The 18,381-nt window shown below is 39.1% G+C and overlaps 2 protein-coding genes across 2 annotated transcripts; one reads left to right on the forward strand and one right to left on the reverse strand.

Moving 5' to 3' along the window:
- Positions 1 to 39: 39 nt before the first annotated feature.
- Positions 40 to 11,741, forward strand: EXOSC9 (exosome component 9). The gene is made up of 12 exons (XM_004265095.4): positions 40 to 207; positions 542 to 636; positions 1,385 to 1,504; positions 1,621 to 1,723; positions 2,647 to 2,784; positions 4,671 to 4,753; positions 5,997 to 6,129; positions 7,758 to 7,846; positions 8,442 to 8,588; positions 9,554 to 9,735; positions 11,302 to 11,380; positions 11,594 to 11,741. The coding sequence occupies exons 1-12, from the start codon at positions 142 to 144 to the stop codon at positions 11,676 to 11,678; spliced, it is 1,320 nt and encodes a 439-aa protein (XP_004265143.1). The 5' UTR covers positions 40 to 141; the 3' UTR covers positions 11,679 to 11,741.
- A 371-nt stretch (positions 11,742 to 12,112) lies between these two features.
- CCNA2 (cyclin A2) lies at positions 12,113 to 17,830 on the reverse strand. Its single transcript, XM_004265096.3, has 8 exons — positions 17,618 to 17,830; positions 16,585 to 16,828; positions 15,148 to 15,260; positions 14,722 to 14,945; positions 13,886 to 14,093; positions 13,351 to 13,464; positions 12,791 to 12,924; positions 12,113 to 12,433 (listed from the first exon to the last, which is right to left on the reverse strand). Exons 1-8 carry the CDS (start codon positions 17,828 to 17,830, stop codon positions 12,385 to 12,387), a joined length of 1,299 nt encoding a protein of 432 aa, XP_004265144.2. The 3' UTR covers positions 12,113 to 12,384.
- Between the last annotated feature and the right edge of the window lie 551 nt (positions 17,831 to 18,381).

An 18,381-nucleotide genomic window follows, 5' to 3' on the forward strand; every position in this document is an offset into this window, starting at 1 on the left:
GCCTTTGCTTTCCGAGTTTCACCTGACGAGCTTTGATGACGTCAGTCTCCTGCGCCGAGGTACGAGCGGGCGCGCGTGAAGAGGTGCAGGGTGTCTTCTCCCGACGCATTCCAGTACCTGTGCGTCCCCTGACCTGACAGTATGAAGGAGACGCCACTCTCAAACTGCGAGCGCCGTTTTCTACTCCGCGCCATCGAAGAGAAAAAGGTAAACCGGGAATTTGGCGCTGCGTGAGCGCTCGGGTAGCGCGGCGGCCCGCATCCTTCCGGCCTGGGCGCACAGACCTAGCTCTCGCAGGCCCCGGGAGCCCCTAGGGGAGCGGCCAGTGGGTTCCCCCAAGGCCCCAGTATTTATTTGGCTCCGGTGGGGTCTTTTCAAGGCTCAGGTCACCCCAGCGACTGTCAGTGCTCGGGCACCTAGTTTCCACTCTCCTACGTGGAGTGGGTAGGATCACACTTACCTCCAAGTGCTTAGCCCCAGGACTGCCTAGCACAGAGTAATAAATATTTGTATTAGGAATAAAGGAATGTTGTGCTTACAGCGGCTGGATGGCAGACAAACCTATGATTATAGGAACATCAAGATCTCATTTGGAACAGATTATGGGTGCTGCATTGTGGAACTTGGAAAAACAAGGTAACAAAGTATTCAAATTAGGTATAAGCTCAATAGGGAGAAATTTAAAAGAACTTGATTGACCCAGTTTACAAAGCAGATAAGTCTGGACAGTACTTTGTTTAGCTGCCCAAAATAAGTATGTTTTCTTTAATGCAAGACTTTGGTTTTATAGTCACACTTTACATTTTTAATCATGAATATATTTTCTGTCACATAAGTATCACATAGTTCTTTCTGATTTCTGTGAATCATATATACAGCCAGCAGTGGTTGCACTGAATTTGTTCCTTGCATTTGTTGTCATTACGTAGGGCCTACTTTCCTCCTTTTCCTGAGTGACATGAGAATTAGATTTTTAATATTCACTTGGAAGTTGTGAGGATACTGGTCAGATAATGTTGGTGAACCATGCCATAAGAAAACTCTTAGGACGTCTCAAGTTTGCATGCCATCTTGTATCACTAAATATTTATTTTAGAAAAGAGAAGAAATGGTCATTGACTCTTAAAAATCTGTGGAATACTAAATATTGTAATGAGATTTTTTTCCCCTGTCATCTCTTTGGTTATGCCAATATGTGTTTTATTTCTGTGTGTATTCTACTACTATACTTTGTAGGTAACTTCAACCTTTAATGATATATCATACTGAACATGTTATTACTCAACGTAGTGTAAGACTGAAACTCAATCTTTAGATTTCCTTTTTTTTTTTTAATTGGAAAGGAAATACATTTAATTAACAGATTTGTACTTTATCTTTGCAGAGTTCTTGGACAGGTTTCCTGTGAACTTGTTTCTCCAAAACTCAATAGGGCAACAGAAGGTATTCTTTTTTTTAACCTTGAGCTCTCTCAGATGGCTGCCCCAGCTTTTGAACCTGGCAGGTATTTAAATCTTTTTCTTAAGCTGCTTTAGCCAGAGGAGAGCCTAACAGGGGTGAGCTATTGTTTTACTGCCTGGTGTTATATCTCATGACATTAGCCCATTCCTGTTTTCATAGGCAGTCAGATCTCTTGGTGAAGTTGAATCGCCTCTTGGAAAGATGTCTAAGAAATTCGAAGTGTATAGACACTGAATCTCTCTGTGTTGTTGCTGGTGAAAAGGTGGGGAATATGCCCAAAATTCTTAATCTTCGGATGAGTATTGTTGATTCATGGATCCCTGTATCTATACTTTCATTCTCAGAGCTTCAGTTAATTCAGTTTTATTCTAGTTCACTTCACTTCACATATTCCTGAGTGCTACCCATAGAACTTTGTGTCATCTCTCTTTGGAGGGACAAAAAATTGGTGAAAATAGCAACTTGGATTTGTATACAAATTTCTTATTCAGAGAACTTGTGGTTTTTCACATATTTTCATTTATTTTCTTATGTTATTTAAGTGAGTTGATAGAAGCAGGTAATGTTTTCCTTTTTTATGGATGAAGAGCTAAAGAACTGATTAAATCCTTCATTTGGATAGGTTTATTGACTTACACAGGGCTGCATAGTGAGTCATTGGTAGTCCGACATTGGAAATATTACTCTCAATATATTGTGCTATTTGATGATATTAGAACTTTATTCTTGATTAGGGTATTTTAACTATCTTTTTGACTCCAAAGAAGTCACTTGGCCTTTCCACATTCTATACTTGAATATAATACTATTTGCATTACTTGTAAGGTTATCATAAATATTGTCAAGTAAAACCTAAGAGTTTGAGGTTTTTAAGTTAGGAGACACAATAAAAATATCATTAGGCTTGGAGTTAGGGGAATGTTAGTACTAAATGTAGTGTGGTTCTGTTTATTTACAGTATATATTTCACTGTTGTCAAATGACTCATAGAAAGGTAAGCTATTGGTATTTCAGGTGTTGGTCTGGCTTGATATTTTTCTAAATGTATTTTTATTGATACAATAGAAGGAGTAACTGCATGTTTTAACAGCAAGAGAAAATTTTGCACACAGTGTTACCTTTCCTTATAAATAACCTCTGGTTGTGACTATTTAGGATTTATTTTTGTTTTGAATTCACATTCAGGTTTGGCAAATACGCGTGGACCTACATTTGTTAAATCATGATGGAAACATTATTGATGCTGCCAGCATTGCTGCAATTGTAGCCTTATGTCACTTCCGAAGGCCTGATGTCTCTGTCCAAGGAGATGAAGTAACACTGGTAAGCTTCCATGATGTGAGCCAGGCTCCTTCTTATGAATGAATGAATATCCTTGCTGTGCAGACAGCTTGTTTCTAATGAAGTCTTGTAAATGGCAATTAAGTATGTTGTAAAATTTGTTCACAAGGCAAAAAATATGGTCACAGTTACCTTTGAAATCTCTTAAATCTCCTGTATTAAAGTTTTGTCAGTGAATGCATACCCTATCCTGGTTTTCTTAGAATAGAAATAGATGACTTCTTTGGATTGAGCATTAGATAAAGTGGTTAGTTTATGCTTAGGGGGCATGTGTGAAAAATCATAATTCTCAGTATTTTCACAGTGAGATGCTTGTTCTCACTGTGTGGCAAAAACCCATCAGAAACACCTGGAAAGACTGTTAAAACATCTTGCTAGTCTCCATCCTCAGAGTAGAATGGGGATAGGATGTATGAGTTTGTACTTCTGACAGAGTTCCCAGGTGATATGATAGTGCTGGTATAAGGACCACATTTTGAAAACTATGGACCTATACTATTTATGTTGTCCTTTCTTTTGTGCAGAGTATGTCAATTTCAATTTATATAAATTACATGCTAGAATAATGAAAGTGCACTGTTGTGATAATTTGATTCCTGAAGTTATAAAAGGAAACATCAGATGCCCAAATTCTCTAAGATGTCATTCATGATGCTGTTTTTAGGAATTAGACTGGAGCAGACTCTTGAAAGACTTAGAGGTGTAGAGAAAGTTTTATTAACAATAGAGACATGTTCCTTTAGAGAGGGGAGGTGGTATATGGAAGTAAAAAAGAAAATATAGAGTGATGAGTAGACAAAAAAGACATTGATTTTAAAATACTGTAGAGATATTGCTGGTGGTAAAGTGTTACAGCCATGTTGGAAGAGTTTGGCAGTTTCTTAAAAAGTTAAGTGTAAACTTATACAGCCTAACAATTCTATATCTAAGAATGTACTCAAGGAGAATGAAAGTATACATTCACTCAAAGACTTTCATGTGAATGTTCCTAGCAGCATTATTCATTACAGCCAAAAACTGAAAATTAGCCAAACGTTCATCAACTAGTGAACGGAAAAGCAAAGTGTGGTGTATCCACGCAGTGGAATACTATTCAGCAGTAAAAAGGACCAAACTACCGGTGTGATGTATACTTCAAGGTGGATGAAACATGCTGAGTTGAAAGGAGGCAGATGCAAAAGACTGAAAATTGTTTGATTCCACTTACATGGAATGTCCAGAAAAGGCAGATTTATAGAGATAAAGTATTGATAGATCAGTGGTTGCTTTGGGCTGGGAGTGGGAGTGATAATCAACTGCAAACACGCTTAAGGGAATTTGGGGGAGTAATGAGAATTGTTTTGTTTTGTTTTGTTTTTTTGCGGTACGCGGGCCTCTCACTGTTGTGGCCTCTCCCATTGCGGAGCACAGGCTCCGGACTTGCAGGCTCAGCGGCCATGGCTCACGGGCCCAGCCGCTCCGCGGCATGTGGGATCTTCCCGGACCGGGGCACGAACCCGTGTCCCCTGCATCGGCAGGAGGACTCTCAACCACTGTGCCACCAGGGAAGCCCAATGAGAATGTTTTAAAAACTGAATTGTGGTGATAGTTACTTCACTATATATTTACTAAAAAGTGAATTATTTACTAACAGTTAGTGAATTTTATGTTATGTAAATTATACCTCAATAAAGCTTTTTGACAAATACATAAAGTTTTAAGGAAGATGAATGGCAAAGTCAAACAGGTAGTTGCAAAAGAAGTTATTTAGGTACTCACTGAAGATTAAAGGGATTTCAGTTTTTATTTTAATATCTGATGTACAAGATGTTTTTTTGTATGTTTGTAAGTTAGTGACTGTAATTATTGAAACTTTTATTTTCAAACAGTATACACTTGAAGAACGTGATCCTGTACCATTGAGTATCCACCACATGCCCATTTGTGTCAGTTTTGCCTTCTTCCAGCAAGGGTAAGTCTCATCCTTGTCATGGGCTGAAATTATAAATCCGTAGGCAAATGAACAAACCCCTTGTTTAATATTAGAGCGCCTTATAGTTCTTTTATTTCTTTCTTAAGAGCATTACTTGACAAATGCTCAGAACTAAGAGCTTTCTCAGTAGAAGTGACAAATTCTCCTTTAATGAAGAGACTTCACATTTTTCTTTTCATGGCATACTTACACGTTTATGAGTTTACCACAGCATGGTAGTGTATCTTTCCTAGAGGTGTACAGATGTTAGGCTCTAATTTTGGAAAGTAGGCTGAGAATGACTGTGGATTAATGGAAGAGGACTTTGGAATATATTTGAGGAGCATATTATATGGAATAGTTGTAGGATAGGAGCAGGTTACAAGGCAGAATGGTTCACAAATGAGAAAAAAAAATCTTGTTTTCCTTCACCTCTCCAGCAGTTTCTTCACAACTCACTGCTAATTCCTCCTACAACAGAAAACCTGGAATCTGAGGTCCATGTAAGGTGCCTTTAAATGAAAGCTTGAGCCTTAAATCTCTTTAGAAACAAAGAGAGGTATAAATATTTTAGCAATTTTACGACTAAGAACTAGAGAAAAGCTTTCATCTTTCAGTCACTGTAGTATAGAATTTTATTAGAGGGAAATAGACCAGCACTGTCCTGTAGAATTATGACATGAGCCATATATGTACTTTTAGTAGCCACATTAAAAGGGTAAAAAGAAACAGGTAAAATTAATTTTGATATTTTATTTTACTTGATATATCTAAAATATTTTAATATATAATCAATATCTTAAAAATTGTTCCTGAGATATTTTGCATTCTTTTATTTCTACTAAGTCTTTGAAATCCAGTATTTTATACTAATAGTACATCTTAGTTTGGACTAGCCACATTTCAAGGGCTCAGTAACCGCATGTGATTGGAGGCTAACATTGGACAGTGTGGAAATAGGCAGTATTTTTTTGTAATGAGCCATTAGCATAACCTGGAAGAATTTCAAGCAGAACTTGGAAGAATTTCAAAGTACAGGATATTAGGGAAACTTTAAAATTAACCAAATTAACATTATAATAATTCTGTTGTCTCTTTTCAGATTAAAGTGACTCAAATTCATAGGCTCAGACCTACACTGTGTTGACCTTACTATAATACTATTTTTAAAAATATCCATTAGCTTAAAATTGACAAGCACTCAGCATCAGATTTGTTCATGTCCATTTAACGTTCATTTCAGAACATATTTATTGGTGGATCCCAATGAACGAGAGGAACGTGTAATGGATGGCTTGCTGGTGATTGCCATGAATAAGCATCGAGAGATTTGCACCATCCAATCCAGTGGTGGGATAATGCTGCTGAAAGATCAAGTCAGTGCTTTGATTTGATTAATGTTCCATTAAAAATAGGTCTCTTCTTTTTAGAAGCTTTTTCTTGTTTTTAAACTAAAATCCAACAGATATTTTCAATGATTGATTCTCGGATCTGTTAGAATCTGGTTTCAGTATTGTCGTTTGACTTGTGGCTACAAGGTACCCTCCTTCCTCCCTTGCTTCTCCCATGGATGGCCCTCCAGAGTCTACACCTCTAGATAGAGGAATACACTTCTCCTTTCAGTGAGGAAAGAGATTTATATCCTTTCCCCTTCCCCTTCCTTCTCCTTCCCCTTCCCCGTGTTGGGTCTTCATTGCTGCGAGTGGGCTTTTCTCTAGTAGCAGTGAGTGGGGGCTGCTCTTCGTTGCGGTGGCTTCTCTTGTTGCGGAGCACAGGCTCTAGGTGCGTGGGCTTCAGTAGTTGTGGCACATGGGCTCTAGAGCGCAGGCTCAGTAGTTGTGGCGCATGGGCTCAGTTGCTCCGTGGTATGTGGGATCTCCCCGGAACTGGGATCCAACCTGTGTCCCCTGCACTGGCAGGCGGATTCTTAACCCCTGTGCCACCAAGGAAGTCCCTATATCCCTATTTTTCTTTAAAGTGTCAGAAAGTAGAAATTATGTAAAAAGATAGTTTTACTTTTGGAATTTGGGTACAGTGAGCAGAAGTTTCAAATCCAGCTACATGTAAGATTCACATGGGGACTTTTAGAAAATAGATTGCCATGTAGCACATAGTGCAGCTCGTTAGGAGCACAAAGACTACTTAATTGGAATTCCAGCTCTTCCTTACACTAACTGACCTTTGGCAGATGGTTTCATATTTTTGTGCTTCAATCTCTTTATCTGTAAAATAGTAAATAATCTTAATGTCAACACCTTCTGTTAGGAGAATATAGGGATAGATATGGATATATTGTACTGTATAGCATAAATTAAGTGTGCAGTAAATGTTATTTTCTGTTATCATCATTGTATTATTACCAGCATCATGACCACTGCCAGATCCCTATTTCCAGCGATTCTGATTCATTAGGTCCCTGAGGCCTGGGAATCTTCGCTTTATAAAAGCTTTCCGGCGGACACCGTGCAGTCCTGTCTTGAACAGAGCTATGGATCACTCACAGAAAGGAAGTTAGTGTATCTGTGGCCTCTTGAGTGGTATCTTTTACATTGTCATAGAAAAGTTTTTGGGTCAGTTCCTTTAACATTTAAAAATAGCTCTCACGGGCTTCCCTGGTGGCACAGTGGTTGAGAGTCCGCCTGCCGATGCAGGGGACACGGGTTTGTGCCCCGGTCCGGGAGGATCCCACATGCCGCGCAGCGGCTGGGCCCGTGAGCCATGGCCGCTGAGCCTGCGCGTCCAGAGCCTGTGCTCTGCAATGGGAGAAGCCACAACAGTGAGAGGCCCGCGTACTGCAAAAAAAAATAAATAAAAATAAATAAATAAATAAAAATAAAAATAGCTCTCACATCTTGCCTTAATTTGTGTTTACACTGTATTATTTTCATATTTTAAAAAGGCTTAAATTGCAAAGGTAGAAAAACTAATCTCATGTTTTTAGTTTTGTTAGAGAAAGCTACTTGATTTGTTGTCTTTAAATAACAGAGTTCACTTTTATAAATAGGTTTTGAGATGTAGTAAAATAGCTGGTGTGAAGGTAGCAGAAATTACAGAGCTAATACAGAAAGCTTTGGCGAACGACCAGAAAGTTAGGTAAGTTTGATTTTTTTAGAACTGAATGGTCTTGTTATAGATTTTTCTGTTGAGGATTTTTCTCGCACAAGCATAACTCTACAGTTTTTACAGTCTTTCCTTATCTGTTCATCTCAGTTGAATATACTAAATGTTTTTTGAAAGTTGATTGAACTATTTATTGTATTCCAGTTTACACATAATCTGTATTAAAAAGCCACATAATATTTTTCATTTAAAAAGTTAACATTTTCTTAGGAAAAAAAGAATCCAGTAGCTCATGTTAACAGAAAGAATACAAACTGGGGTTGATTCCCATCTCTTCTTACTGTGTGACATTAAGCAACAGCTATATCTCAGCACTTCAGTGTCTTCTGCTTTAAGTACATAACACATGCTTGACACATGGTTTAATAAATGGTTAATTATAGTAACTTTTTATTATCTCACTTGATAGGCATAATAAATTGGTGGGGTTAAGTTAGTCAAATAGTTTCTCATCCAATATTTCTTATGTATCAAAAGGATAAAATAGTTAACTTTTTTTTCCCTTCCTGTCTTCTCTCCCATCTCTCATTCCCCCTTCCCTCCCAACTCCCCAAAAAAACCCACACAGGAAAGAAGGTGGAAAGTTTGGCTTTGCAGAATCTATAGCAAATCAAAGGATCACAGCATTTAGAATGGAAAAGGCCCCTATTGATACCTCCGATGTAGAGGAGAAAGCAGAAGAAATCATCTCTGAAGCTGAACCTCCTTCGGAAGTGTATCTTTCCTGGGTGTTTTTGGTAAAAACAAGAAGATTCATAACACTTTGGGTATTATTAGGGCTCTGTGAAGTGTGTGCATATGGAAATTTGTTTTCTGAAACACTGTACTTTGTTAGAAAAAAAACATTTAAGATATGAGACAAGATAGTGATGAGTCATATTAAATTGATGGTGTAACATCTACCTTCCCTTCAGCTATCCTACCAAAACCAGAAAATTCTTTTATTTTAAGAAGCAATTTACAGCATTTCATTTTCCTTTGGAAAATTGTTCCCTAATCTCACTGGCATGGTCAGACACTATACATTATACACATTGTTCTTATTTTTTTTAATAAATTTATTTACTTATGTATTTATTTTTGGCTGCATTGGGTCTTCGTTGCTGCACGCGGCCTTTCTCTAGCTGTGGCAAGCAGGGGCTGCTCTCTGTTGTGGTGCTCGGGCTTCTCATTGCGGTGGCTTCTCTTGATGTGGAGCACGGGCTCTAGGCGCTCGGGCTTCAGTAACTGTGGCTCACGGGCTCTAGAGCGCAGGCTCAGCAGTTGTGGCGCACGGGCTTAGTTGCTCTGCAGCATGCGGGATCTTCCTGGACCAGGGCTCAAACCCATATCCCCCTGCATTGGCAGGCGGATTCTTAACCACTGCGCCACCAGGGAAGTCCCCACATTGTCCTTGAAGTTCATTCATTCACCAGATTTATTACTGCAACTAAAATGTTCAGAGCAAGTGTGTCTCTCAATATTTCTCACCCATTGTGTCCATAAAATCTTAACCTGAGTTATACACTATTTCTTCTTCACTGTCCAGCCATCCATAGTATAGCTATTAGTAAATTTTTTTCCTAATAATTTGAGGCACACTTCAATCAATCTTAAAGGAAGAAAACTTTCATTCTAATCATTTTCAGCACTGCATCAAATAGCAGTATTTCTGTTATTCAGTTTTCTTAACTTGCTAAGTGTTTCGAAACCTGTGCTGTGGACTCCTGGAACCGCCCAAATTGGAGAGGGAATAGAAAACTCCTGGGGTGATCTTGAAGACTCTGAGAAGGAAGACGAAGATGAAGGTGGCAGTGATGAAGCTATTATTCTTGATAGTATAAAAATGGACACAGGAGAAGTCTCTAATATTGGAAGCCAAGGTATGTGATACTTTATGGCTATATGTAATATATATATATATACACATACATATATATCCCTATTTTAGGAATCTTATTTTTATATTAGCAGTTGGGGCTAAATATTTTGTAATTTAAATTTCAACTAAACTGTTGAGGCTAACTGCAAGAATATGCTTATCTTTGAGGAACAGTGGTATTCTTTGGTATGTGAAGGGAGTGGCATTTTTTATTTTTAAGTTTTTTTTTTTCTGTTTTTGTATCTTATCCGGGCCAGTTTTAAGGGGATGAGTTTCTTAAAATCTCATTCCTGTGTGCTGTTTTTTCTTTGTATAGTTTCTAGACTCAAACATAAAAAGGCAGTATCAGAACGTATATTAGAGTAGTGCCATCCATAGAACTTTCTGCAGTGTTAGAAATGTTCAGTCTCTACACTGTCCAGCATAGTAGCCACTAGCCACATGTAGCTACTGAGCAGTGAAATGTGGCTTGTGTGAAGAATTCTAAATTTTAATAAACAAGGAGGGATCTAGGAAGTAGGTTGGTGGAGAACTAAAGGATGCAGCTATTAAAGCTGGCTGAGAAAATAGTGAAGGTGATACTGCCTGCCTTCAAGGAAGATCATTGCCTGTAAATATTACTGAGGACCTGCTGGGGTTTTTTGTAAGGCAAAAAAAAAAAAAAAAAAATCCCCATTAATTGGGACCCTTATTCAGCTTCCCCAGTGGTTACTTCTATTTAGTATTATTCTTCCAGACCTCGTTCCATGTATTTACTATATATTTACACCAACATAAGCTGCTTAAACACAGGGACTATGTATTGATAGATGTTAACTTTTTTTTTTTAACTCCATATGCTTTTATATATTTGTGAAATTTTTCTAATAGGGAGAAAGTAATTGAAAACTCTATTTAAATATAAAGAATTAATGTAGTAAGTTTCATGGGGAAAATGGACAAAAGAACAGAAACAGACGTTTCTGTTCTTTTGCCCATTTTTTGTTTCTGTTCCTATTTGTATTTGCATTCCCAAATACAAATGGCCAGAAACACATTGGCAAGGGTGTATAGGAAAATGGGTTAATATACTATTCTTGGAGTGTAAATTGAAACGTTTCTGGAGGGATCTGGCAAAAATGTCTTTCGGAAGGTATATGCCTTTTGACCCAGTAATTTGTTTCTAGGTATTTTTCCTTTTAGTGTTGTTTATAATAGGGAGAAATTTAAAATCTAGATCTTCAAAATTAACAAATTCAAGGAGTAGCACAAGGAATTCAGTTGGCATATTGACTTGTTTCCTAATTGGTTCTATAAGATGCTCTATGTGTGTGTGTGTATAGTGTGTGTGTATATATATATATATATACACACACACACACACACACTATACACACACACACATGTATGTAGAATTATCCCCCTCATTTTAATTCTTTTAAAGAAGCACACATAAGGTTTTTCAGAGCCCCAAGGAATAACCTCAGGGAAGGGAAGAACCAAATAGTAGATCTGTAAGCCTCCACCCAAAATGCTGCTTGGTTCTCTATCTGAAACTTACATTCCTTTCTTAACATTTTCTTAAAAGATGCCCCTATAGTGCTCTCAGACAGTGAAGAAGAAGAAATGATCATTTTAGAACCAGATAAGAATCCGAAGAAAATAAGGTAACAAATTTCTGGTTTATTTCAAATGTATACATATACTCAAGACTTTTTAGAAGCTTGCTCTCTGGGTTTCTTCAACCTGAGATTTATAGAATTATGTCTGTAAAACTGCTTGGATGCCTTTCAAGGTTACAGTATTCTTCTGTCATAGGTGGCAAAAGTAAGCTCCTAGTACTAATACTGTTAAAACTTGTTAATTTACTTTGTTCACAGAACACAGACCATCAGTGCAACACAAGTAAAAGCACCAAGTAAAAAGCCAGTGAAAAAGAGAAAAAAGAAGAGAGCTGCTAATTAAAGTTCACATAGTTGTATATTTGTGTATATAACTATTAAAAAGGTATTTATTCAGTGCTAACAACCTTGGGTATTATTCACAAACCCATTACAGAATCTAGTTCTTTATACAGTTTTTACATTATGCTTTAAAATAAACGTCTGGAGGACTCTTTAAAACAGGTTTTAAATAACTGTCACTTTGGTAGGTCAAGTGTAGTAAAAGTCGATGAATGAAAAGCATTTTCATAGTGTGTACAAAGACCTGAAAGAGTCTTCTTAGATTATGCCCGTCAGACAGTTGGCCCAGTTCCTTAGGGAGGTGAATGTCATCACCTGTGTGTTGGAAGGAGAAGCCTTCCCTGTCCCCATGCTTTAATAAACCAAATTAATTTTTCTAAGTGCAATCCTGAAGTCAAATTTTTGCCTCAAATTAAATTTGACTTACAAACCAAATTTTCCAAATCAATTTATTTCTTATTATCCTGACAGCTGGCATCATTAATACTTTAACAAAAACCACTTAAAATTAGCCAAATATCTAAGATAGTTACATGTACAAAAGATATACAAATTAAAACCTTTAAAAAGTAATAGATACCATAATTTGTACTTGACCATAACTTCCGTATTCAGAAATGATTGTAAAATTAAAACCTAAGATAAAATCTGTACACCATATACTTTGAGTGATTTACATCCTAGAAAACAAAGGCAGTCTTTCACCGTTACACATTTAGTGTCTCGGGTGGGTTGAGGAGAGAAACACCATGATACCTGTAAGCAGGGAAAAAAAAATCCATTTTTAGTAAACATTCATTGGGTGAAACAGATTATGGAATGAAACATATACTAGGAACTCACAAATGCTATTTCTGTCTACTTGAATTAATGGTTATAAAACCATAGTCTGGTCCCCAACACTTGCATGCATGCCCACCGTTCCTCTCCCCTCTTCTCCCTCAAATACAAGACAGAAGCTCAAAACACATGGCTGCTAAGAGAACAGTTGCTTAAGGAGGCTGTGCCTGATTTGTGAATCCCTTAAATAAAGTTAAAATGTCAAGGATCTCTGAACCGTACGATAGCCTGGAAAAGCAAGCTTCTTTGGTATCTACTGCTGTTAATTCTTACTTTGAGTTTTTGTACTTTTCTCTTATTGACTGTTGTGCATGCCGCGGAGCTCTGAGGTAGGTCTGGTGAAGGTCCATGAGACAAGGCTTTAGAGTTTCCAGCGTATATCCAGTCTTTTGTACTAATGATTCAGGCTGCAGGAGGGAGGACGGAACCACTGAGTTTTGTTTTTAGTAACAGACACTGAATACAAGTTAGTAGTTGGCATTAGTTGGCTTGAGTTTTGTCCTAACACCTCCAACTAACATCTTCCAGTTTTCTCAAGCTCTTTTTGCTAACGTCGATCAATTTTTACTATTTTCCTTGCCAACAGCAAGTCTTATGGCCTGAATTCTTTAAGCACACCTTTCAAATCCAAGCATTAATAGTAACCAAGCTTTCTACCTAACAGATGCTATTAAACAGGTAAGACAGAATGCTTTCAACAGTGTACGTGGTTGAATAGCTCTTCCAGTTCAGTACATCTAGACAACTGTCAGTTGTATAGGACAGTTATTTAACCTATCTGGCACAAGAATTTACAGCACAAGGTGGATGTGTGAGGACGTCGCCATACATACCCAGCTTTGTCCCGTGACAGTGTAGAGTGCTAAATGAAAGGCTGCTGCGGCGGTAACTGATGGCAAATACTTTAGATATGGGTCAGCATCTATCAAACTTAATTCTCCCAAAAACTGGAATGAAAAAGTAAATATACTTTATGATCATAAGAGCTCTGGAATTCAAAACTCAAATCCTTACCTTCTGACTGAATATTTTGCTATCTTTAAGACTGGCTCTGTAGCAACCATTGCCACATCTTTAAATATATTCACTATCATATTTTGCTTCATTCTCATCCTGTATTTTTCCTCCTTTAATAGCTTTAAAAACAACTCTTCTGGCTACCATTTACCAAGACTTCCTCCTCATACCACTATTCCTAGTGCTTTCTCCATTTATGTTTTCTTTTGCCAATGGTAGGCTTTCTTTCATGCTGCAGCACTAACCTGTCCCCAGAATACTAAATCCCTTGTCCAAGGCTGTATAATGAAACTAGAGCTTGCCCCTAATTGTGACCTTAGAATCTTCATTCAGCAAATGAGAAGAACTTACCATTGCTAAACTTTCAACTTTGCAGTTTGCAGACTGCTGGTGCAGAAAGTACTGGGTAAGAAACTGATTTATTGTTGGTGCAGCTAAGTCAAAAGCAAGGACTTTCAAAACTAGGTGCTCCATTCTCAGAACTTGTTTCTTGGTATAAGTGTCATCTGTAATGTATACAAACTCTGCTACTTCTGGGGGGTATATTTCTTCAAACTTTCTACAATGAAAGAAGTTTTAAGTAATCAGTCCTTTTATAAGAAAAGCTTGTTTGTCCCAACTTGAAATCCCTTAAGCAGAATGAATGGAACGAATCCAAAACCAGTTGCCTGTTTGCACTGATACTTGACCATTTCTAGCCAAGACTAGGTAAATGCTAATTAAAAGCCCCAAATATTTCTCCCACTTCAGTCAAAGGAAGTGAGAGGCCGACTTCCCAAGATGGGAACAATGCCAGAGTTCACCAAGTAACTGAAAATGTAGGAAATTTCCTTAGAAAAATAAATAATTTACATTTTAGTTTTCATGTCTTAATGGAGAAAAGATAAGATTTTGCTTATATACCAGAAAGTACTTTAAAGTAGAAGGAACCACTCTGTAACCTAGTCCTGGTGTATTAAAATGTCGCCAATCTGTAGGTTCATTCAAGGTGCCCTGAAATCCAGATCTAGGAAAATTAATGTCCTAAATTTAAAAAGTTTCATCCACTCCACCATCCCTAAAGTAGTCGCTGACTCCCTGCCTTGTATAGTATGTTAAAATGTCATACTTTAAAAGATCACAATTTCTTCCCTACACAGAAAGATACTACTAATCACTTTTAACCCAACAAACCAAGTTGTACTTACGAGGCTAACAGCATAGCAGCAGTGCCCACAAGCTGAAGTTTTCCTCTCAACACAGACATCGATGAAAGAAACCTATCAATGTAGTTCACAGCCAAATGCAGGGTCTCATTCTGTAGTTTATATTCTTCTCCTACTTCAACTAACCAGTCCACGAGGATAGCCCTCATACTGTTAGTAATGTCTGGCTGTTTCTTCATGTAACCCACTTTAGGCTTACATTTAACCTGTTGAGAAGGTTACTTAGTATAGTGTTAAAACTGCAGTTAGATCATTCTACCATTAACAGATGCTGCCTATATGCTAGAAACTTAAGTATAGCATTAGAGTAATTCACTGGCAGTTAAAAAACTTAAAAACATTATCCTCTTAATTTCCTTTCACCACAGTGAACAAATAGTGTAAAAAGTAGATTCAGAGAGCCTTTACCTCCATTTCCCTAAGGTATGTGTGAATGTCCTCATGGTAGTCTGGTACTTCATTAACACTCACTGGCTTTTCATCTTCCAGTACAATTGACATATCCATAGTATGTGGTGACTCTGGGAGAATTCAAAAGTACAGTGAAGTTCACTTTTCATTTTCGACTTAATTTAAGAGCTAAAAGTGATTGCCCTTGTAAGGAGTCCCAAACTACCAATGTGTTTATTTCATCCAACTAAAAAGAGCTTGTTATGACAAAGTACATAGAAGATTTAACTCTGATTTTAGTACCTATGTCCACTTAGTTTTGGAATGATTTTAATTAACAAGAAAAAGTACTGACAAACCATTAACAGGAAAATGAGTTAGAGGAGCAGGTATTGAAGTATCTTCATCTCCCATGACAGGAGTACACTGGTTTTGCTAGGACAAAGTTAAAATCCAAGTTTGGAGATATCTAGGATTTGTCAAAAGAGAGTTTGCAGACCCCTAAGTCTAACATTCAAAGCACAATCCAGGCAGTAACTAGGAGTAGGGCTAACAAGTGTGCTAAAGAGAAACTCAGATTTCTTATGGGCAGTTCAAACACATTAACACTAATATCAATGGGTGATTCTTTTTTGGTAAATTTAAATTATCTTTGAAGGCAAAAAATATCCATTATTCTTTTTACTTCAAGGTTTGAGTTTAAAATTTGTTGCAGATTTTAAATAAAAATACACCAATTATTTTACTTCCATAGGACTTCGCTGCTATACCTCTCATCTACAGAACTAAAGCTGAGATTGAATTTAGTGAGCTGTCCAGTGACTCGATAGCCTGATGGTAAAGAAGCAGCACGAACTGTAGTCAGAGTTGTCTATAGCAGCTACTCTGACTCACAGGAGGACAATGTCCCTCTCTGGTATCAGACAATCACTCAGACTGATTTTACAGAAACAAAGTTTTAAAGGTGGAAGAGATGTTGGCTATCTCAGTATTTAAAGCTGCATTCTCAAATAGCACTCTATTTGAGAATGGTATGTACAAAGTGAGTCTTAACACAACTGAAATATATTCTCCCAATCAAGCAAACATTTCCAGGGTCAGATTAAAATAAGTCTGAGATCTAATGAAATTGATGTGATTAGCAGTGTACCAGAAGGAGCACAGGATTAGGATCCTTTTGTAGGTCACTGGGTCTTGGCTTAGCTGTGAGGCCTGAGATAAGTCACACCCTTTCTAAACTTGTTACATTAAACCTAACTCATAATGTAGTTAAGGATCAGGTAAGATAATGTTTTGAAAAGCAAAATTTCATTAATCCAGTCTATTCAATAATTATGATTACATTGATTCGATGTAATCAAATGATGTAATGATGTAATCAAATGATGATGTAATCAAATGATATGATTACATTGATTTGATACAAATTTGATACAAATTTTCTTTAAAACTTACCAAAACTACCATCCATTGGGTAATCAAGAGGTGCCAGTGGTTTTCTCGGTCCTGGTAAAGTAACAGCTGAATTAAAAGCCAAAACATCTTCACTTTCTGGTTTTTTAGATTCAGCTGGCCTCTTTTGAGTCTCTTCTTCTGCTTCATCCACATGAATGGTAAATGCAGGCTGTTGACTGTTTGCTTTCCAGGTAGGAACGGTGACATGCTCATCATTTATAGGAAGATCCTTAAGAGGTGCAACCTAAAAAATAAATAACTGGCTTTGAGCCTATTAAGTGGCATTTTGTTCTGCTTTCATCCCCTTATACTGCATTTACTCCCAATTACTCTATCAGGAAAATTAAACTTTAGGGGGGAAAATCCAGACAAGGAAATTTGAGTAGTCAGTCGGAGAAAGAAGGGATGTTCCAATTTGTCACAGGCATTCCTGCAAGGGTTTTAGAGTCAGATTAAGTGGAATTGGGCAAAACTAATCAAGGCCACGAGATGGGTGGAGTGGCAGGGCGAAAAATGCCAAATTTAGGAGAGATGGCAAAAAAGTGGTTTACCTCTTTCGCCCCAGGGTGGAGCAACAGAGCAAATTCGGTAAGATGGCGGAATTGACCAAAAGCAAAGTATTTTTTATACCCTTTCCTAAAGCAGAGGTAATCTCTTAACCATATGGGGAGGATGAAGGAAGTCCGAGCAGTGCCTGGGGCTTAAAAGCAGAGAGAAAGGCGTGGAGGCGGGCAAAGGCCATACTCATGTTGTACGGCTTGGTTTGACTTCGTTATCTATAGAAAAATACTCCCAATGGAGGAGAGCGGACAGGCAGCACAAACGCAGAGTGCTGGCAGAGAGAGTAATGGGAGAAACTAATGGGAGTAATGTGGCATCCTACACTCCAGAAAACCAGGGATCAAGGGACTCCAGATCCTGGCTTCCCGCGAAAAGGCCAGGGGATGCTTTCTCGCCACTCTCCTCTGCCGGCTAAACCCCTGCAAAACTCCCGCTCGGCCCACCCTCCTGCAGATACGGCTCACTGCTTTACCCGTCGCGTCTTAGGCCTCTGCTGCGGCGCTGGTCCCCGCGAGTTCCCGGCCTTCAGTACCGCCAGCCCAGCGCGGGTCCGGGACTGCTGGGTGGGCGCCGCCTTCTCGGGGTTGATGTTCTCCTGGTCCTCCTGGAGCGCCGTCTGCTGCAATGTTAACAGCGCCGAGCCTGCCTCGCGGGCCGCAGGCCCGGGCGCGGAGCTGCCCAACATCACTGCTCCCGGGGGCGCGGCGGGATCAGCCTGCGGCGCCAAGCAGCGTGCACTGCGTCCCGCCGATCAGCCTAGGTACACTCCAGCTGTACCCGCCCGCCGCAGCTCGGGCCAGCCTACCCACCCGCTGGCCCGCTCGGGATCGTGTAGGACCGAGGAGGTTGCGAAAGGCGGAGGCAGGCACTGCCGGACGTGGAGGGCCAAAGACGCCCCCGAAATGAAGCGAGCAGCCCGCCGGAGCGGCGGCTGTTCATGCAGTTCAAGTATCCCGCGACTATTGAAATGGACCAATGAAAAGAGCCGAGGCCCGTGACGTCACTCGGGGCGACGCGGTCGCAGGCGAGTGAAGGCGGTGCGAAGGCAACCGAGCAGGGGCGGAGCGGGGCGAAGAGACGTCGAACGGCGGCAGGAGGAAGTACGCGCGCCCGGCGGGGAGGCGGGGCCTAAGTCTACTGTGACTTTAAATAGGGCCGCTAGGCGGTCCCTGTCTCGGGGCAAGGGCTGTCTCTAGGATAAACTGAATTAAACTTTAGCAATTAATAGCGGGCCGC

This window comes from Orcinus orca, chromosome 4 (assembly GCF_937001465.1).
Source record: "Orcinus orca chromosome 4, mOrcOrc1.1, whole genome shotgun sequence".
NCBI classification, from domain to species: domain Eukaryota; kingdom Metazoa; phylum Chordata; class Mammalia; order Artiodactyla; family Delphinidae; genus Orcinus; species Orcinus orca.